The sequence below is a fragment of the Ptychodera flava genome, chromosome 17 (assembly GCF_041260155.1).
Source record: "Ptychodera flava strain L36383 chromosome 17, AS_Pfla_20210202, whole genome shotgun sequence".
NCBI classification, from domain to species: Eukaryota; Metazoa; Hemichordata; class Enteropneusta; family Ptychoderidae; genus Ptychodera; species Ptychodera flava.
Genome location: NC_091944.1, coordinates 7,118,526 through 7,142,086, shown reverse-complemented (window position 1 = coordinate 7,142,086; position 23,561 = coordinate 7,118,526). Strand labels below are relative to the sequence as shown.

General features: G+C 36.5%; 1 protein-coding gene across 1 annotated transcript in view; it reads left to right on the top strand.

Moving 5' to 3' along the window:
* Positions 1-16,967, top strand: part of LOC139115290 (uncharacterized) — a 149,860-nt gene extending 132,893 nt beyond the window's left edge. The window contains exons 10-20 of the mRNA XM_070677300.1: positions 3,759-4,118; positions 5,047-5,130; positions 5,847-6,188; positions 8,475-8,807; positions 9,067-9,180; positions 10,090-10,197; positions 11,226-11,579; positions 11,749-11,917; positions 14,341-14,621; positions 15,024-15,157; positions 15,856-16,967. Of these exons, the coding sequence (XP_070533401.1) occupies positions 3,759-4,118; positions 5,047-5,130; positions 5,847-6,188; positions 8,475-8,807; positions 9,067-9,180; positions 10,090-10,197; positions 11,226-11,579; positions 11,749-11,917; positions 14,341-14,621; positions 15,024-15,157; positions 15,856-16,017 (2,441 nt within the window). The 3' untranslated portion in view covers positions 16,018-16,967. The remainder of the gene's footprint in view (positions 1-3,758; positions 4,119-5,046; positions 5,131-5,846; positions 6,189-8,474; positions 8,808-9,066; positions 9,181-10,089; positions 10,198-11,225; positions 11,580-11,748; positions 11,918-14,340; positions 14,622-15,023; positions 15,158-15,855) is intronic.
* The last annotated feature ends 6,594 nt before the right edge of the window (positions 16,968-23,561 follow it).

Sequence of the window (23,561 nt, the reverse complement as noted above, 5' to 3'; positions counted from 1 at the left end):
TGAGTCGAACTTTTTCCTATGTCCATGTAGCACTTGTGCAAAAATAAGCGAATCCACAGGCCTTTGGCGAATCAATAAATGCGTTTTTCACCAAGCTGAAAAGTTGAATGATCCGTCCGTCACTTTGGGACGAGGTAGATAAATGCAGTCAAACCCAGCTGGGCACATAATGTGACTTTGTTCTGGAAATTACGAAGACGAACGGCTGTGCTGTGGAACTTTGCAACAAAGTTTCAATATCTGAACTGACTACTTGAATGACAGACACAGAAAACGATTGCCAATAAAAACGCATTCTCGTTGCATTTTGATAATAATGTATCAATCACAATGACACAGAAATTATGCCTCCTCCGGCAGAAGGGCCGTGGCCAATTTTTAGCCCTGCTACAGTATGTCTCAGTGCTGAAAAGGCCATGTTGTTGCCAGGTTGTCATGGCGACTTTTAAAATTTGCATACAACTCTGAGAGTGAAACGGGATGTTAATAGGTCACAAAACGTTTGAGTCCCACTGTCGTCCATTATACCTGTTTCCTTGGGTATTAAAGGTGTGCAAGTATACACATCAAAAGACTAGAAAATTCACTTCATGGGCAGAATCTCGTAAAATAGCCTTTTCTTGTCTGGTTAACGAAAAAGATACCCCTGATCTAAAATATGCATGGTTTAATAAAAAAACTGGTTACCTAAATGGTTACCATGGCAACATGAAACAAAAATGAACATGGAGTTCATGCTGTGATAAATACACTTAGGAGAGCATTTGCATAGTAACTTGGATTACTTTTAATGGAATTTGCAAAAACTTTGAAATTTTAAAATGCAAATACGTTACTATGGAAACACAGGGCAGTAAAAATTGATATCATGTTTTGTCTTTCTAACCCAAAATAACCCTTTGGTATAATATTTCTGTTGATTACTGGATTTTTACTCTGGATATTTGGACTTTCTAACCCAAAATATCCCTTTGATATAACATATTCTGTTGGTTACTGGATTTTAGGTGGAATCTTTGAAAAACTGGTAATTTTTACTCCTGAATGGTTACCATGGAAACATCTCACATTAAAATGAGTGTGATTGTTTTGGTGTGCTAACAAGAAAAACCCTTATTATCATTTTTTTACATCAATCAATAGTTCTTTAATAGGAATTAGGGAAAGAGTAACATGTTCAATTCCAGAATAGATACCATGGCAACTCGAAACATTAAGACAAGTCTGTTTTTTGTGTTCTCTGACCCGAACTCCCCCACGAGGTAGTTTTCATATCAATCAAAGTAAGTTTTCATGGGATATTAGAAAAACTGAAATTTTCAACCCCTAAAACGGTTACCATGGAAACATCGGGCAGTGAAATCGATATCATATTTGATCTTTTCGACCCAAAATACCCTTATGGTGAAATTTTCATGGAAATTGAACCTATTATTATTCACGTTATTATTTCTATATAATACTTATATTAATTATTATTATTATTATTATTATTATTATTATTATTATTATTATTATTATTATTATTATTATTATTATTATATATGTATGTATGTGTGTGTATGTATATATATAAGTATGTATGTGTAGTGTATGTGTTTGAGCATGTTTGTGCGAATGTATTGTGTGTACATGCGTATGTATGTATGTATGTATTCTACATGTTTAAATACACTATATGCGTGCGAGTATGATTATGTGTATGTATATTATGCATTCATATGCATGGCCAAGGTATATGTATATATATATGTATATATATATATATATATATATATATATATATATATATATATATATTATATTATATTATATTATATTATATTATATTATATTATATTTTATTATATTTTATTTATTATATTATATTTTATTTATTATATTTTATCATACATGCTATGCCTATGCCTGTATTGTCATTCTCCTATTGTTTAGAGGGTACTCATATGAACCCGTATTTTAACTAGTGAAAATACGAATTATATTTTCACGGTAACCGAACTACTTACAGCAACGCGTACGATTTACCTTCGCTGGTATGCGTGACCTTCGTAGGTACGTTCATATGTAAAACAGCTGAGTGAATAAGACATCGGTCCCCGCGCCCGTTTGACAGTGCACCATGATAGAACCGCTATACGACAAGTTTCCTGTTGACGATTTTAAGTATGTAGATGATAAAATTGCATCGTTTACAACCATAAATGAGCCACAAAAATCCAACCGCACTGAAAATACTCGCAACAGACAAGACATTGACATTGACAGGTACATAATTTGTACCTGTCAATGAGATTCCCAGGGCTTGATCGTGTCCGGTGCGGGTTTCGGATACAATGTAAGATACTAGGGAAAGTCAAATTTTCGTTTAGGTTCTTCAAAAAAGTTTTAAACTTCTTAAATTTGTTAAATTAGTTAAATTAAATTAGTTCTATTTAGGCAAGCCAGTAACGGAAATATGCGAGCAGACGATGTAAATACCTTTGAAATGTTTTATTCGTACAGTAACAAAATCACGATCGACGCTACAGCTTACAATGTACTCACTTCACGTTTTCCCTAAACTGCTCACAAATTCGTTTCTAAGATAAATTAGGTATTTGACGTCTGAGGACATGTTTAATTCCTGGAGATAAACTGACTGGTACAGCTATTATTAGTAAATCCACTGAGCTTTCATAGATGTCGCAGAGCTGCTTGCTCTAACTCCGTCATCTGTTCATACTCGATCGAGTTTGAAATCGAATCGCGAACGCTGGCGCCGCGCGACTCTGATCCGACTTTGGCGGGCCTAATTACTTTCGCGAAGGGATGAGGTGATGTTTCAAAACACGAAAACGCACTCATTTTACACACTCCAGTCTATTTTTTTATGTCCACCGCCATTTTAAGCTCGAAATAAATCTTCTTCAAATTTTGAAAACCTGTGTCGACATCTTAATGTTTAATTTGTTGGCTGTAGACGTGTGCTATAAACCCTCCCTTGAAGTAGAATGGCCCAACAGCGGAATAATATCAAGAAGTGATACGGTTGTCATCACTCCTTAGCAACCAATTTTTTGTGAATACAGCGAGTAGAAAGCAAGGTCGATTTCAGTTGATTTCGTCGCTAATTTCGGAACGTCCGTGGGAAAACAGTCGTAACCAAAGCATGCATGTATGATAAAGGGATTATTACACGACGTTAGGGCGATACCGCGTCGTATTCTCGTGATGTGTCCGCATTTTGACTCGATGCTGCGCAACTCGTCAAAATACTGACACATCACTCGAATACGACGCGGTATCGACCAAACTTCGTGTAATAACCCCTAAATATTATATTATATTATATTATATTATATTATATTATATTATATTATATTATATTATATTATATTATATTATATGATATTATATTATATTATTTTATTTTATATTATATTATATTATTTTATATTATATTATATTATACTATGTTATAATTCCTCTCTATATACATTTCCCAGCTGTTTTATCTCTGAAATAAAGTTGTTTGTGTAAATTATATCTTTAAAGTTGGCGCCACGTATAATCAGGTGCATTGAAACTCTTTAATATTATTCATATCGTGAATCTTTCACTATGTTTGCTCTCGGGCCTTTAACATATCAATGCTAGCACATATACGTAAAGGAAACATCACCGGAAGTTTCATCACCGTACTCTAAATCACTTTGGTTTACTGCAACATAATGAATCATTCAAGTAAATGTGATAGTTTTATTTGTGTTTACCAGTTTGCTCTGGAACAAAAGTGATTGACGTGCACCCTGGACAAACTATTGTTATTTCATCGGACTACTACCCATACACTTACGGCGTGAACAGCTCTTGCGAATGGATTTTCAATGCCAGCGATGATGGCCTGCTGTTGACTCACGTTGCTGAATATTACATAACTTTAGAAGATTTGTTCAACATTGGTTATGGTGATAAACCGGGAAAACCTTCTGCATTAGTAGTTAATATCTACAGCCCGTTCTATACAGTTTTTGATTGGAGATCTCAAGGATCACTAGCATGGCTTAAATGGCATTCTGGCAGTAGCTCAACCCCTTATGATGACCGATGGCTGTTGTCAGTATCTTACATAGAGAGTAGGTATTATATATATATATATATATATATATATATATATATATATATATATTATATATATATATATATATATATATATATATATATATATATATATATATATATATCAAAGACTAATGGATATACATTCATATAACACACGTACATTTTATTTTACATAGGAGAGAGAGAGAGAGAGAGAGAGAGAGAGAGACAGAATGAGAGAATGAGAGAGAGAGAGAGAGAGAGAGAGAGAACAAAATGCTTGAAATGCGTTTAGTATATTTACGTATATTGACGTATATGGAATATAATGTTAATGGCATACGCAACGTATATCTTTGTATATGGAACATTTCGTTACGTTGATACGCGTAGCGTATAGCTATGCAGAACATGAGTATACCTAATGCAGATCTTTGCACATCAAGTGTACAGTATAGTTTTGCATTTCATTAATATACATACGAGTATACTTAACGTATTTGACACATGTACAGAATCAGTATATTGTATATATTGTTGCATATCAAGCATTTTGCCCAGTGATATGTCCGGCTGATCTCCCTACGTTTAAACGAAGTCCACAATGCTAAAATTCTGCTGTATTGAAGATATGTTGGCAGAAACTCGGCGTATTCTGTTCAAACATGAACATTACAAGAAATATCGTATTTTCATCAAGAATAATGCCAAAAGACTAAACCCAGAATTAGAATCGACTACAGTTCAACAAAACCATGTGCACAATTGCGCATAGAAATACGTGTATTTCCATTCGCGTTTGCGCACGTGCGATTGTTTTTTTTAACCGGCACCACGTGATCCCCTGTGCCCTGTGCATGCCGACTGGGAGCAATACTGTGTGTGCTTGTTATTCGGGTAAAGGGCGATTGAAAGAAATGACACATAGAATGAACATTCATATCTTAATTTCTGTCATTGCAGGGCCTTCCTATGTGTGTGTCAATGAGTCTACGTACTGTAATGGGATAGCTGAATGTGCAGACGGCATTGATGAAGAGGGTTGTCGTAAGTATTTCAAGCTTTAAAATTAGTCAACTGTGCACCCCCGCTTGACTATACAAGAGAAGTATAAAATTGACTATACAACAGAAGAACAAAATCCTTGTAGTTTAGGAAAAAATATCAAATCACCACTCCTCTGTGATTGACAAGCTAGTATCCCTTTGTTACTGCCTATTGGTTGAAAACACATGTTCACAAGCTGTAACATCTGTAAACAGTACAAAGCTTGTCCACAGATATCTTATTTCATCGTCAAAAAGTAATTTTAACTTTAAACTTTCTAACTAGACCTGACAATTATTTATATATGGGATGGAATATATTCAAACCTAGACTGAATCAGATGTGAAGTTGGTTTCGCGGATAAGAGCTGCAGTAAACTCAGATGGAGTAAGTTGTGCAAGTAGTATCGGAATAGGGAAATTTCTACAACGTGCTGTTCAGTAGGTAGCTTTGAAGTTCGATGAGCATTTTCCGCTATTGTGACTGATTCAGAAAGGTAATTCAATAACTCAGATGTATAGACATTGCCAATTAAAACGTTTCTGATAGCCGCATATTGCATCTTTTGCTTATATTGGAGTGAGTCAGTCGTCTGTACAGGATGTCAAAACTACCTTAGTCTATGTTGTAATGGTACGTGCCATCCATATCCTGGAATTTTCTCTTTCCATATCATTCTAGTTTGAAAGTGATATCTTCATTTTATATCTTTACAGTTTGTAATGGTATCGCCAATATCTCTGTTACTGGTAGCCAGAGGGTCATTATTACATCGCCATACTTTCCATATTCATACGCGGTGAATCAGGACTGTTTGTGGCTGATCAAAGCAGAAAGGAAAGTCAGATTTACAATGAATTTCACCGATTTTGCCATAGAAAGTTCTTTTGACGGTGTATATGTTGGTGAAGGAATGGACACGTCTAATCCTGATAGCATAAGCATTTCATCTACTGTATCCAATTTGCAGTACGATGCGACAGATATATTCGTCAGATTCTATTCAGACTACTCTAACACTGAACTTGGATGGAGAGTCGTCATTGACGTTGAATCATGTAAGTATTTGAGCTGTTAAGATACAGATGATTGACAATAAGTATGAATCAGCCATCGACCTATGAATACAATGATAATTTGTTACCCGTTCGCTATATAATCGGAGACTACTGTAACGCTACCTCTTAGATGAAGGGGTTATCTTATTTTTTTGTTGAGGTGGTGAATGACTAACCGTAAAGGCAAGTTGTGTTGTGTGAACGAATTTGCCTCTGGTTTGCTGCCACAAGCAAACTTTTGGCCTTTTGTTGCAGAGGTCTTTGCGGTGAATAGGGTTCTAACCCTTTGTGTGTAAAATCATCAATTTAGAAATTGTAAACACAGAGCTATACACACATTTTATATTTGCTTTTTTAAATGCAGTAAGAGTCGATCTGCTATATATTTGTTTTTTTTCAAGCATCTTCCTCAAAGGCCGTTTACTTAATTATATGATTTTTCTAGTATTTATATGAAAAAACGTATCGTAACAAGTATGTGTTATATACCTTTAAAAAGTCCGATTTAATTTTGTTCTGAAAATGATCCACTTGATCACTTATTTTGACAACAGTTTGTCATGTGATGGCAATAATAATGTTAAGTTCAAGTTGATTTTTTTTTCTTTTTTCAGTTCTGTGTTATACATTTCTAAATTTAAAAAATGTTCAGTAATTAGCTTGTCCCAAGTTGATATTTTCAGGTTTAGATTTATGTATCATTCTAAATATTTATCATTTTGCATATTGATGCTTTTGTTGAATCTGTTCTTCATTTTTATTTCGGCGAAATGCAGTCAGCATCTCCCCGTCATAAAACATAAGGAGTTTTACAAAATTCGGCATGCTTGCTTCCAAATGGTAACCATTTGAGCTCTGAATGTCTTCTCTTGTAAAAACCTCAACGTGTCTCAAGCAACAAATATTGATTATCACATCTGATGCATGATGCCATGATACGGTATACATGGGGTCTTTACTATGTGTTATAGCTTATCACCATTAATTACATAATTTTGTAATACTTACTGAAGATCAGAACTCTCCATATTCTTTTTTCACACTGCATTACTCATTCTAGCTTGGTAAGATGGACCATAACATGTAGACAAAAATGTTCGTTTCGATGCCTTGCTACTCTATAACGTGAATACTACAACGGCGTTGACAACAATGAAACAGCAAAGCCTAATCACGGTTGCCCTAGCAGCTACTTTTGTATGAGAACACATATTTCGAAGACAGACTCTATTGTTTACTTCCAGAACTGTATGCCATGCGTATGCGACCCTCCAAACATTTCCTATTTTTCGTTTTATGGGTACATTAGTTGGCCACATTTTGCTAGATCGACACAGTCGGGTAACGGAACAAAAACCTTTTAACTGTGCTTTAGGTAAAATTTAAAAACGTTGATGTCTAAGTTTCACACTTCGATATGTTTTAACAAACAACACATCAGGAGGCCAGGATCAAGTATCTTAACCTACTTTGTAACTATCCTTCAATTTCATGTCCGAGTTAATGTTATCCTGTTCTCAAATAACGACGATTGAAAGACTCAAAGTTCTTCATGAACCGTAATTATTATTAACAATAATAAATGCTTCACTATGCACAGCTCAAATCAGCTGAAATCAAAGAAACAAATTATCCAGACTTTCATGTAATTTTAATCAAAATGGCTGCCATATCCTTTGCCATTTTTACGAGACAAAGTATTTTAAACTTTTCAAAAAAAGACAAATTATGGAACTTTGTAAGCCTAAGAGTGAGTATACACACGCAGAAACCAGAAGAGCGTTGTAGACGATTTGGTGACCCGAAAAGCAGTACTGCTAAATCGAGGTATCCGTTAAGTAAATCGATCGTTGTGACAAGGTCATTTAAGCCTTCAGGCAGAAATCAGTGAAGGTAGTTCATCCCCTTAAGTTACCAGAAAAAATGGAAGACAGTTAATATTTCAATTTTGCCGTATGCTCAGGAAATTAATATTAAAATGTAAAATTTACTGTTTTACAAAAAGATATCTTTATTAGCAAACAAAAAGAAATATTGTAAGTGGATGCTATACTCACGTTCTTGACTGCAGGTGAACTAAATTTATACGTAATATTTGTAAACACTAGAATGGGAAACTTTAAGACAGTGTATTTTTCACTTCAAATATGTAAATTCAAAAATGTATAGATTCCTAAAATTGCCTTTTTTAAAATGTGGTTTTAAAAATTACTCTTTTGTCTAGACTAATTTCAAAATATAAATGTTTAAATTAAATCTATCTATGCTTTTCTTGTTATTTGACAGTGTGTGATAACATAGGAATTCCACAATGCGATCAATATATACCGTATGGTGGATACACCTTCTATAGTCCAACAGGGCTTACCAGGATGCAGACGATGAACATAATGGAGGCAGTTAGTCGTACTGCTGCTGGTTGTCACCGATACATAGACCAATTCATGTGCACCATTCTTTCACCGGAGTGCAATATGGTTAGCGTGTACCGACAGCCTTGCCAATCGTTCTGTGAAGAGGTACAAATTGCTTGCGAAGATGCATTGGCTGGCGGCGGAGCAGTCTGGCCTGTCAACTGTTCTTCCTTACCAACTCAAGATGAAATGAGTGATTGTGTCGGTGAGTATATCTTTGTGTTTCTCTGTATCCGTGGATACTGATCACTGTATAATGTGCATGCTATACATGGACAGCACTTTCATTTTCATTCTATCAAATATACCTTGGGGAATCTATGTTTGTGATTAGCAGAGATATAGCAGAGAAATTACATGACATTACTTTGAGCAGGCTATTGGTGTTTTGACTTTGCAGACATGTGTGACCTGTCGCTTCAGTGTCTCAAAGAACAATTGTAACCCATCTGATTCACTTACAGCGATAACCCCGTGCATGGAGAACCCCTGCCTAAATGGAGCTACGTGCTACGTTGTTAGTAACAGTTCAAGTTGCGTTTGTGATGCAGGATTTACCGGCCAGAATTGCGAAATAGGTAATTAATGAAGTATTACTTGTCAACTCGAGGCAAAATGTGAATGTGCCTGTCCCTTTCAAAAAATTAGGCTTTCCTTGGACACGTTGAAGTAGAAGAAGACCCTAATGCTGAAATTTATTTGTAAGCATATAGAATTTTCTATCAATGGAAAACGGAGTATAAAGAAATTACAAAGAGGCTGAAGTTAGCACTTTGAACAATGCATTATCAACGCAAGGGAATAATCAGTAATTCTTGGCGTTCCTGACTCTTCCATGGCTGTCACAGTGTCCCTAAGATCATGGAAAATGTCTCTTCAACAAGAAACATTTTCTAGCAGTATAATAAAATATGAACCCGTGGATGCTTAAAAATATATGTTCATTTCTCGTAATAATTTTGCGGTAACTTAACGAGTGTCTATCGTGGGACCACTGTCAACATTCGACTTTGGATGCAAACATACTATTTTCAACAATGATTTGCGGGTCTCTATATGTGAATGTGGTCAAAACAGACTTTATTGACGTGATACTAGTTTCGCTGGGTAGTTCGAGTTTGATTTTAATGGAGTATTCATTGGATGCGCTAATTAGTAGGGAAGTTCAAGTGACAGACTCTCAAGAAGTGACATTTATACAACTGAGATAGAAAATCTCAGTACTTTTAGAATATGGAAATGTGTGAAAATGAAAATGAATGTAAACATGAAATTTGTCAACCATTTCGCCAAGGGACCCCGCGATCATCATGTAGTTTGTGACATCAATGCCGGGACATTACGTCACTTTCGCCTGGGGATTCAGAGGAGTATTCGTCAGATCGGACGTTTCCAGGACAGACAGAGTCGATATTAGAGAAATATGGGATAGGCAACGTGTATTTTAAAAGTAAAGTATTTTACTTTATTTTTCCTATCAAACGCAGTAATTAGCAACTGTCTGAGCGATCCCTGCCTCAACAATGGTACGTGCTTCGATACTCAGAGCGGATATGTTTGTGCGTGTCAAGACGGATATGCTGGTCGTAACTGCGGTATGTAAAACATTCGAAAGATGTTCATCAGTAGAAACATATTTCAATCTCGCTACGTATTTATTACCTACATACCTACCTACTTACCTGCCTGACTACCAACCTACCTGCCTACCTACATACCTACCTACCTGCCTGCATGCATGCATCATGCATGACATACATACATACATACATACATACATACATACATACATACATACATACATACATACATACATATACTTGAGGTGCATCAAACATTTCTGCTTAAAATCTAGCACATTGCACTGATTTGTAAATTTTAAAATAATAGTTATTGTAAGCATTTAAAGTAATTTGAAATATGAAATTCGAGTCAAACATGTCGTACTTAAAAATTAAAATGTAGGATTTGCTAAAACATTGAAGACCGATTGTTTAACCCAAAATATTAATGGCAATAATTGATTTTAGCGAGCACATGTTGCATTTCGTGTAAACTAAACTAATTGTTTGTTGAAGGAATTTAAGAAACAATTGAACATACAAATATCTGAGGTAAATCTGATTTTCTGAAAATGTGTTTTACTGTGATCTATGCATGCATACAAATCGTAACCTTTTTACAGTTTAGCAGATGCCGGGACCAAACATTTTTGGCAGTAATCGTGTGCTAAAATCATTTTTTTCACCTTTTTATAAAATATACGTACGCCAGTCAAATTCTTTCTCTTTTTTGCTAATGTGTTGATGAAAAACTGTAGCAAATGAATTGTGATGAACAGTTTGTCCAAAATTAACAAAGAAATTATAGACAAATTAATAAAAATTGGTTGCACTAAAATTATGATGAGAAAAATTAAAAATTACAGCATACAAGGGGCTAAGTCCTTTTTTCGCTCAAAAATACTAACCAAGGATTTACTTTTATATTCCAAGTTCTTCAGAAAACCAATTTAACAAAAATACGATGACGTCATGGTATCGTTATATCAGTGAATGCTATCCGCGACTTTCCGATCATTCATTTTGTTTTCTACTTTCAAATGACCAATTTCAAATTTCAGATTGCCTTGATATTTCCACCCAAATATGCAAGGAGATGCCCCTAAATTTTGCTCGGTTTATGCTGTTTTCTTTTGGTACTGATCGAGCAAATCCTGCAAGAATGATTGACACCTTGGAGAGGATCAGCAGAGAGAGAACACCCTGCCACGAGTACCTTGACTACTTTATGTGTGGTCTTTTTGCTCCTGAGTGCAATGATGAGAGTCACTACTCAGCTCCCTGTCGCTCATTCTGTGAGGATGTCAGACAAGGTTGTGAAGCTAGGTTCCGCCGAGGTGGCATCAACTGGCCAATTAATTGTGACTTGCTCCCAATTCAGAATAACAGTGTCCATTGTACGCGATTGCCGTCAGGTGAGCTATAATACGAACTTAATTTTTTGTTAATATTTGTGTAATTGGTTTGAATATGTTTTTGTCTGATGCATGGTTTACCTTGAATGTTATGATGTATATCAGTGTTTTTACGCGATAATACCGTAACCAGCAAATAACCTTGAAGTGACGGGGCTTTTACTTCCAGAGGATGGATTTTGCGGAACACGGCCAGCTGCTTCACCGAGAATAGTGCAAGGAACAGCGGCATATCTAGGTCAAGTACCCTGGCAAGCCTCTCTACGTGAAAATGGAGTCCATCTTTGTGGTGCAGTAGTTGTCGCGGAGAGGTGGCTGCTAACAGCTGCACATTGTGTGTAAGTTTATGTATTTTATACGCCATCGTCAAGACCATATACCGAAAGTCGGTGATCATTTTGGGATTTTTCGACGAGAGAGAGAGAGAGAGAGAGATGCATGTTACAACTTGACATATTGAAATTAAGCAGAGAACGGACGTTACCCAGATTTCACGCTACTATGTGTCCTTCTGTAGCGGTCATATGGTATTTAAAGGTTATTTAAGCAATAAAACACACCCAGCGACTATATACCACGAGATTTTGACCAGTTCACGACATATATGCACGAGCGATAGCGAGTGCATATTTAAAGTGAAATGGTCAAAATCGAGAGGTATACCGTTGCTAGGTGTGACTTATTGCTATTATATCATAACATTATATTGAAAATCTAGCCAAGAACGTGAAAAACGGATTTTTTCCTTAAGCTAAGAGCACGCGCGTATGCCTGCCGTGGTATATCGCCAATATACCACGGTTCTTTTCGCGTCTCGAACCAATCACATCGCTGCATTTGCGCGTTCAATATACTGGTATGATATAATACCCAATATCGCCTGTTCCTTGCGTCGTATCAGCATTCGTGTCATTTGTGTTGCGTCAGACACGAGACGAAGTCGAGTGTCTGGCACAGCATAAAATGTCGTATGGGGGAACTCTTTAAGGTGCAATATGCTGTAACATCATAACCGATCAAAAATTGTCCTCTGCTTCAAATCTCTACTGATTTCGATCGCGCTCGATCGTCGTACGGCTGAAGATGGACCGCCATTTTGTTTGTTTTCACAAGCACTGGTGTTTTTGAGGGACAGATGCAATTTATCACGCGAGCATTTTTGAAGAGATATAGCATTTCATACATTTGAGGGAGGTTCTATATATTTTGTGCAACAATAAGATGGCAAGATGTGGTTGATACAGTGCATGTGCTTCATCCAAAAATATCAAATCACAATACATGGAGTCTATCAGGAAAATTATTGACAATTTCCTCTGCAAAATATATTATATCTATATTTTATATGTTTGATAATATATTTAAATGTACTTTGCGAAGTAGAAAGTAACATGTATATTTGTTAACAAGAAATTGATTTTGGAATTTCGTCTATTTTGTTGGTTCACTATACATAGCAGTCTATGATGAAATATGAATATTTTTCCAATTAAAAACTAGGTAAATCTGTGCATTTATGTACACTTGATTATTAGTATTAATGTTCATGATTAGACTAGAGTGGTTTCAAGTCATGGTTATGCATATAATGTGATTTTGGAATTTCACAGAAATGTTGATTCATAATACATGGCAGTCTATAATGAAACTATGAATATTTTTTCCACTACAAAAAGTAAATCTGTGCATTTTTATGCCTGAGTATTGATATTAATGTTTTTGATGAGACTAAAATGGTTACAAGTCCATGGTTGTGCAAGAAATGTGATTTATGAATTTCACCGAAATGTTAATTCTTAATACATGGCAGTCGGTGATGAAACTATGAATTATTTTTTTCTAATACAAAATTAGATAAATCTATGCATTTCTGTATGCTTGATTTTTAACATTTATATTTTTGATTGGACTAGAGTTGTTATAAGGCCATATTTGTATGAGAAATTTGATTTTGGAACTTCACTGAAATGTTGATTCATGGTAGTCTATGAGAGAACTATGCACATTTTTTCCAATATAAAACTAACAGTATTTTTGCATTAATGTACATTTGCTAATTGATATACACTTTTCCACCTGTTTCGTATGTTTTTGTCCCTTATCTTTCATCAGTTTTAACTGTTCAAGATGTTTAATGTAGGATACCGCTGCATCTTCTTTGCTCATGAAACTTGTGGATAATGTACATGTGTATGTATTTGAAAGAATCGGTGTATTTCGTTGGCTATTTCCTATTCAGGAAATACCACACAGACAATCAAAGGTTTGGCCATAATATCAGCTTCTGTCAAAAGTAAGCCTCCCCCAAGATAGGTTTAGAAAAAGTTACCCTCCGCCTTGAACGGTTTTCTAAAAAGCGACCCCCAATGCCCCGGCACACCCCTTGTAATTACTGAAGGCTCCCTAAACGCACACATTACAACCACTGTACATGTCCTACCAGGTACCTATCACTCCTGGGTGGGGAGAAGCAATGAGGAATAAAGTGTCTTGCTCAAGGACACGACACTATAGCCATGCCAGGGCTAGAACTCGCCATCCTGTGATGATGCATCCACTGCTCTAGCCACTGGCCCATGATGCCTCAACAATCTAATCCTGTAGTCGATAACTAAGAAAGAAGGAATGAAAGCGGTTGTGAAGTAAGATAATTGGGCCGAAAACGGGTATTTTTATTAGAATAAAGCCAAATTGTTAGAATCAGGTTTGGTTTATCCCATCTTATATCTACATAAACCATTCACCGTATCTTTCACCCCAGCTCAACTAAATCGACGTCATCGCTGACTGTAGTTGTTGGTTCGCTAAGTCCATCGTCATCATCACCTGAACGCTTCGAAAGTGCGGTGATATCATCCACGGTGCATCCATCGTACGATTCAGCTACCGAAGCTTGGGACGTCGCCCTGCTCTTCATCGAAGATCTCATAGAGTTTAACGATTACATTCGTCCAGTTTGCTTGCCACCATCTCATGACCCTGACTTCTTCCCTGATTACCAAACGTGTATGATAAGCGGATGGGGCTATATTCATGAAAATGGTATGACACTGCATTCTCTTTTAGACGGTATTTGTCTATAGTGTTCGCTTCTGCAAGATTTCAGCATCGTGTATTCAATCCATATGGCCGTTAGAAATATATTTGGACATGACTTTGGATGTGGGTTTGGTTAACACGTCTAGAACGTCATTTTTATCTAATGCCCATTTTGTTCAGCATTCTTCATTGCCTATTGGCACTTGAAGGGTAAATCTGATGAATATTTGCCCATAATGCATTGTAGTAGTAAAAGTGTAGTCCTGTCAGATGCTCTCATTACATTTTCACCAATAATGCTACTAATGGCAAAGCAGTGGTTTCTCCATGACGAGGACATGGCCCTGCTTTCAGGTATGCAGCTTTAAAAACTTAATATTCGTTATTATGCTTTTTGATATACAGCTGTTTCCCTGAGCGCAAATCTACTGACCGCAATGACTGCTCTCGATACAACAGCGAATTGCGATAGGGTTTATGGTACAATTGAAGATAACATGATTTGTGCCTACTCGGCTACGTATGCTGACACCTGCCAGGTAAGCTGAACTATAAAGATGCATTTGCGTCCAAAATGGATCGGTCATTATAACCACAAATGTACAAAAAAGATTACTTTCTTGCGATAGAGAGATCATCTACGAAATGATCACAGATGCTGTCAGGGATAGTCAGCATCAATACACGCTTCATTCGGAGACGTTGGCCTGAGTTATTTGGAGCGCTTTTGAATGTGGCAATTAATCTTATGCGAACGTTTCCGGCACCAGAAAGCGTGACGCTCTTAGTGCATTAAGATTTCTATGCTAGATTACCATAATACTGATTACTACTTTGAGCCTTTCACCTCGGCATCGAGATCTAGTGAAGGAGACTGTTGTCTCCAAAGCTCATGCTAAATTCACCTACAATTGATCTCAGTGTGCTGCCTGAACCGCCGTGATTACAATTTGAAGTAATTTTACAGTGGTGATACAAACATTGAGGTATCCCGACGCCTCGCTCTCAACATTGCCATAATTGATCATCTTAACTCTACGTATCTTCTCAGCAAATTACAATTTGAGTGAAATTGAAACATGTTTCGTGGATAGCCAATTGTCGGCATGTGGTATGTACGACTACCCTACATAAATGTCATCTGATATGCCTTGGCCTATTGTTTTCTACGACTATGATATTGTTCTAAATACCTAGTGCACTTAAACAGAAAAACTGTTCTTCACCCTCTTTGCAGGGAGATAGCGGTGGTCCTCTAGCGTGCGAAATGAATGATGGGAGGTGGTATCTTGCAGGGATTACCAGCTGGGGGCAGGGATGTGGACGCCCTGGGATTCCTGGGGTTTATGCGAGAATCACTGCTGCAAGGCAATGGATCAATGACGTCTCAGGTGTATAATTGCAGTCACTGAATCAGGTTCGAATGAGATGTTTAAGAAGACAGGAACTTAATTAACTTCACATTTCTGCCTTAAGCAATATGTTATTGGGGTTAGCAGAGTCTATCGACTTCTTTCGTTTGTTTATACGACCGTCTGTCGTATTATCAAGGAGTGCGTTCACTCCTTGTGGAGAAAAAACCCATGTCATGACTATGGTCCGAGAAACCTATAGTTTTGGACAAAGAACCCTTATTTTTTTACTTTTACTAGATGTTAGTTGACAAAACTTCGCGCCATGATTGCTTTCGGCAGTTTTTGATGTCATTCACCATTTCATACTCTTTTCACTTTTAGGAAATGTGAGATATTTTCCTTATACAGTGTATTGAAATGCACATCAGAGACGAAGTGGCGTTATTCACCAATATCATGCAGGTTCATTCATTATTCTGACATTTGGTGGTAGGTTTCATGACGTTACTATTATTATGTATTTATAAATTTTTAACCACTCTGATTTTAAACAATAGAAGTTTTGTGCACACACACAAACACACACACACACACACACACACACACACACACACACACACACACATATATATATATATATATATATATATATATATATATATATAATTTACGTTTTATGGTATATAGCATATTACATTAAGGAATATATATCGATGATTGCATACACGTATTTTATAACTCAGTACACTTATTCTGAAAATGTTAGAGCAGGAACTACTCTATAGGCAGTAATAAAACTACGAGCTCTTGCTAGGCTGTTCTGTTCATTTTGGCATTGACTGACGGCTTTTGTATGATCAACAGTGTATATGGTCTCACTTACCGTTAACTTGTTAAACAGATATATACTTCGATATAAAACGTTGCTTATTGTTTATGCTAAGCAACTGACTTGTACCTTTGTCATTAAAGCATCACATAATACAGCACCATACCTGAGAGCCACTGTACCTTATTTCCATGTCCGGAACTATTTGATGAGATAAAAATGTCTCTGTTGTTATATTTCGTTGTTTTTGTATCATAATATGACGGACACTAGCTATGCAATTTCCGTCTTCTGGAGTCTAGCATCCGTTACTGCAGACACATACACATACAGCATGTGCATACGTCGCTATGTCACATGGAATCCAAAAATACCATCAGTATCACTCTTTTCTAATTTCATCTTATCAAATTTGAAGAAATACATCACCTCGATTATCGCATCACCTTGTTAGGTAATACATGTATTAACCAATTAACTGTAATCGAGCATTTGTACTATTCTCACTTTTAGCTCCGCTGTCAGCGGCGGACCTTATCAAGTAGCTTGATTTTCCGTTGTCCGTCATCGTCGTCGTCCGTCGTCCGTTAACAATTGCCTTCTCCTTTAAAACTGCAAGACCGATTGCTTTGAAATTTGACATGCAGTTCACTTAGGGCGAGCTCATTTAAGTTTGTTAAAATCTTTGTGAGATTTGCATGTTTGTATTTTTTGTATTTTTTGCTGTTTTGGTGAAAAATCTGCTTCTCTGAAACCGCATGCTGACTGCTTTGAAATTTGATATGCTCTTTACTTAGGGTGACATCACTTAGATTTGTTAAAAAAAAATCGTGGTAAAATTTGCATATTTGTATTTTAAGGCAATTTTTGTCATTTTTGGTCAAAACATTTGTTTCATCGAAACCGCTTGTCTGACAGCTTTGATTTGTGCTATACAGATTTATAGGGACGACCTTAACGTGATATGTTCAAATTATGATGAAACCTACAATTTTGTAATTTGGGGCATATTTTGCCTTTTCGGTCAATAAATGTGTTCCTCAAAGAGTACTGGTCTGATAATTTTGAAATTAAGTATAGAGGTTCCTACAGATGAAATAAATGTGATAGCTTTGATATTTAGTATACAGGTTCCAGGGATTATTTTAATATGATATATTGACATTTTGATGAAATCTGCGATTTTGTTTGTTTGTTTGTTTGGTTGGGTTTTTTTTTTTTTTTTTTTTTTTTTTGCAATTTTCGCCAGTTTTGGTCTAAAAATTTGATTCTTAAAAAGACTACTTTTCAGATAGCTTTGGTTGACATGTTGTTAGTGATAATCTTTATATGATATGCTCAAATTATGATAAAATATTCACTTGTGTATTTTTGCAGCTATTTTTGCCATTTAAAATTTGTCTGGCCACTGAAATGAACTATCTAAAATGTCCGCCTTCTCCATCAACACATGTGTCAAAAATAGCTATTCTCTACATTACACAGCGGGTCTATATCGGCTAGGTCGCTTATTTATAATGGAAAACGTTGAAAAATTGTAAGTATGGAAAAGCTTGCGACATTGCTATTTGGGCTACAGTTGACCTTTTGATCATTGAGCGATACTTATATGGAAAAATGTATGTTTCCTAAACATTACTTTTGAGGTTTTCTTGGTATGGGCTTAAACCCTTAAAATATGGTAAAAATTTAGAGAATTTACTCAATATGTTTGAAGATGCGGAAAAAAATATCGGCGTTTTTAGGGTAGCTCGGGTTATCGGAAACATACACATTTTTCCATGTAAACCGATGTATTCGATAAAGTTTGTGTGCGGTGTGTGATAGTGAGTGTGGGAGCGTGAGTGCTTCTGAACTCTACAACGTGTGGAGGGGTCGCAGTCAGAAACAACTTAGTTCGCTTATTGAACCACTCCTTTTGCGAGTTGGGTTGGCTGAGCGGTTCTGTATGTTGCTTTTGCGCTTGGTGACTGGATGCCATTGGTTGTGAGTTCGAACCCGATTGAAAACACCGTATTTCCAGTTGCCTAATCGCTGAGATCAATAGCCAGCTTACTTATTTTTAGAAGAAGAAAAGTTCACCATGTATGTTTTTGTCCATGGATACGCGAGCGTTTGACTCTTCCCTACCCAGACGTCAGAACGATGCATTCTTTACTGCTTGGAAATTGACTCATTGATAAATGTACAAAGTCACTCCGGTGAGTTTTGTATTGTGTAGCATAGCCTCGGCATTTGAGATTGCAATGGAGCATCTGCTAATTGCATTGGTTTTCATGTATAAAAATACATCCTTTTGCTTTTGTAACTTTTCTTGAAACTTCCTCAAAAGTCTTGAAACACAGTTTAAAAGCAATTGCAGAGTCACGGTGCTAGATTTCAAGATGAAATGCTATCTTGCAGGAAAAAAAAACGGACAAAAAGTAGTAGCGACGATGATACGAGTTCCGTCAAAGACCAGGTCATTGTGAGAGACCAATCCCTGCATCCGTCCTTCCATCATCCATCAATTCATTCATCCATCCATCCATTCATCCATTCATCCATCCATCAATCCACCAATCAACCCACCCTCACACCCACCCACCAACACACCCACCCACCCATCCATCCATCAATCCATCCATCCATCCGTCCGTCCATCCATCCATCTATCCATTCTCAGACAGAAGTCAAAGGATTCTTAGCTCGACACTCTTATATATATTTAATTATAATTATTTATTATAATTATAATTATAATTATATTTGGGGGGTTATTACACGAAGTTTTGGCGATACCGCGTCGTATTCGAGTGATGTGACCGTACTTTGACGAGTTGCGCAGCAACTCGTCAAAAATACGGACACATCACCAGAATAAGACGCGGTATCGCCCAAACATCGTGTAATAACCACTTTATCATACATGCATGCTTTGGTTATGGCTGTTTTCCTACGGACGTTCAGAAATTAGCGACGAAATCCACTGAAATCGACCTTGCTTGCTCATCGCTGTACTGATAAAAAGTTGGTTGCTAGGAGTGATGACAACCATATCACTTCTTGATATTATTCCGCTGTTTGGCCATTCCACGTCAAATGAGGGTTTATGGCACACTTTTGAAGCGAACAATTTAAATATTAAGATGTCGACACAGGTTTTCATACTTTGGAGAAGATTTATTTTTAGCTTGAAATGGCGATGGAAGTAAAAAATAGGCTGAAGTTTGTAAAATGAGTGTGTTTTCGTGTTTTGAAACGTACACTCATCTCTTCGTGAAAGTTACGAGGCCGGCCAAAATCGGGTCAAAATACTCGCGCCGCGCCAACGTTCGATTTCAAATTCGATCGAGCAGCTGATCAGCATAAAGCAAGCAGCTCTGCAATATCTATGAATGCACAGTGGAAATAATAGCCGTACCAGTCAGTTTATCTCCAAGAATAATACATGTCCTTAGTCGTCAAATATGCCGAATTTACCACCTTAGAAAGGAATTTGTGAGCGCATTAGGTAAAACGTGAAGTGAGTACACTGTAAGCTGTAGCGTCGTAACTCGTTCGTGATTATGTTGCTGTACGAATAAAACATTTCAAAGGTATTTTCATCGTCTGCTCGTATATTTTCCTTACTGGCTTGCCTAAATAGAACTAATTTTCTTTCACGACAACGTAAACGAAAGTTTTACTTTCCCTAGCATCTTACATTGTCTCCGAAACCCACACCGGTGCCACCGGGCACAATCATGACCTGTAAATCTAACTGACAGACCTGTAAAAATCGGGAATATAATATGTGCACAATGTCTGTCGCGAGTATTTTCAGTGCGGTTGGATTTTTGTGGCTCATTTATGGTAGTAAACGATGTAATTCACCACTCACATACTTACACTCGTCAACAGGAAACTTTTCATGTAGCGGTTCTTTCAACCGAGATCGTAATCTTCGGCAGCGCAGAGTAGACGACATGAAAACACCACCGTATGGGACTGGCCGTGAACGATGACAGGTGTCGGGTCGGCAAAACGTTATTAACATACACATTTTCAATGCGTTCGTTTGTATGTTTTGGTACAACTGTACTTGTACCTAAGTGCAATGCCCATGAACTGACTACAAACAACAAAATTTTGACCATAATCACATTCACAATGACGTTTCGGAGTGTCACCTTTTAATTCGCTCAGCAGTTTTACATGTATGTGAACATCCCAGCGAAGGTCACGTGTACGCGTAGCTGTAAGTAGTTCGGTTACAGTGAAAATATAATTCATATTTTCACTAGTTTAAATACGGGTTCATACTAGTACCGTCTAAACAATAGGAGAACGGCAATACAGGCATAGCATGAATTATATATATATATATATATATATATATATATATATATATATATATATATGTGTGTGTGTGTGTGTGTGTGTATATATATGTATGTATGTATATATATATATATATATATATATATATATATATATATATATATATATATATATTAGAGTGTCGATATGTACCAACTCAGAGCGTTTGTTTAACACTTTTGATTTGTCAGCATTGATAATAAGCAGTTTTTCTAATACAAAGATTACATCGCTTGCTTATGTTAGAGTAGCTCGATGTTTTGTCGATAGTTCACCACGAAATGTCAAAGGCTTAGTCCTTACCTTTTAAGTACCACAAAAACTTTGACAACTGTATATTGTTCTTATATTTCTCGTTACGGAACGATTGCATGTGATTAGTGGTAGTAACCTTCATATCCGTGTCTGGTGTTTTCTTTATATGCCTTAGTGTTTATTATGCAGTATTGAAGGATTTAGACTAAGGCGCTTTTCAAAGACATATAATTCTCGCGACAACATAATTTGAATAGAGACTCGAAGAAAAAATCAAGGACACAGATTTGAAAGGTCTTGCTTAGGCTTGTCAATGCCAAATTTCAACCGGAAATCGAGCAGCGTGTTCGTTAAAAGGGGAAAAACTCGAATTTTGGAAGGTGCAGCAAAACAATGGCCACGTGTCTATTATGCAAATAATGACTGTGTACTGTGCACGGTCGGATTTCCGCATATCAGGGCTTTCAGACGATATATACTTAATTTGGGTTTGGGACGTCTATAACTGAGAAAAAATATAAAAACCTGAAAGTGTCTGAAGTTAGTCGGTAAGCTAAAGGTGGTCGTAAAAGTATTATAACATATATCGAAGCTGTCTTCCAGCCGATCAGAATAATTATTAGTGATCAGCTTTGCAAATTGTATATTTCAAGTAAATGGACTAATTACTTACTGAAATATGTAAGTATTCGAAAAGTGCGGTAAGGACAATTCTATAAAGTGCATTTGGATCGTTTCATCTTGTAAACCATAAAGCAGATCCATGCAGGACAGCCCAAACGTGCACCGCAGCACACAGTAGATCTGTATGTGTACGCAGAGCAGACATTTCCAAATATTAGTAGAAATTACTTTATCATTACAAGCATAAAAGTTTGAATATTTGAATAATTTTTTTCAAGGCTATCATACCTGCCATCTGTGATGCGTGTCAACGACTATTGCATTGTATCTCCAATTATGCTTTATGTTCAAAATCATGTCATCCCAAAGAAAGCGTGTTAAAAATTCGTCGCTAAGCAAACCCTCTATAGACTGCTGCAGCGTGTGGTGTTGCTAGGCAACGAACAACTCAGCTAGAAGTTCAAAACAATGCATGTCTCATGTGCCAGGTTACGCGGGAAAATTCATCACAGAAAAAAATTGTTAATGCGTTCTGGGCAATCTCAGGGGAAGTTATGTTCAAAAATTCGGCAGTGAAAAGCTTGCGACATTCAAACAAAATTTCTCGATCATCTTGGCAAGGCGAAGGGAACAGATGGCTGTGCCTCTACAACTGCACATAAAGTATCAAAGACCGCAAACTACTGTAAGAATAGTGTTTATGTGATCAATTACTCAGAATTTTAAGAAGTGCCAAATGAGATATGTTTGTGTTATGTATTTTTGCAAATTGAGTTCGTGCCATGAGATGAAAAAAGAATGAAATTCAAAGGCGTAATGAGGGCGCCGATTACCTCCCTTCAGTTACTTCGTAAGAGTTATGCATAAAACAGCAAGTTTAAGACGGCTAATTAAAAACACGACAATGGAGAATGAGAAAGAGAAATAAGAATTGGGGCTTAAGTGGTAAAATGAAGTACAGTTTGATATGACTGTAAAAGAACATCATGTGATACGGTGAAAATGATCTGCCGTCATCATAATGAGAGTAGAAACTCTCTCCATAGAACTAGGCTAGTGATAACATCATCATATGTTTGTAAATTGGTCTATTGCATAAGCTGTCATGTACCTGAAGCATTTGAAATCAATTACTAATATTTTTCGTGTGATAATTTGACTCCTATAAAAGAGTAAAATTATTGCTTGTGTGACTTTTATGTTTGCCTGACTTCAAAACAACATGATAACTTCCAAGCACAGTTTCTGTGGGAAATATTTATTTATTTATGTATTGTTTTTGTTCGTTTGCTTTCTTATTTTATTTATTTAATATATTCACATCAAGCTATTTTGTCAATCATTGTTATAATTTATACAGTTTATATTTGAACATGACCTCTCTTAGGCGGTTATAGCAGTAGATTCGATGACAACTGATAAAGGAATACGATAAATAGTTTCATAAATCATGTATAGAGTTCACTTCATACAAAAGTGCAAAATATGTAGAGTGATGTTACTACCGCTTGCAGTAATATTAAATCAGCAAGATGATAT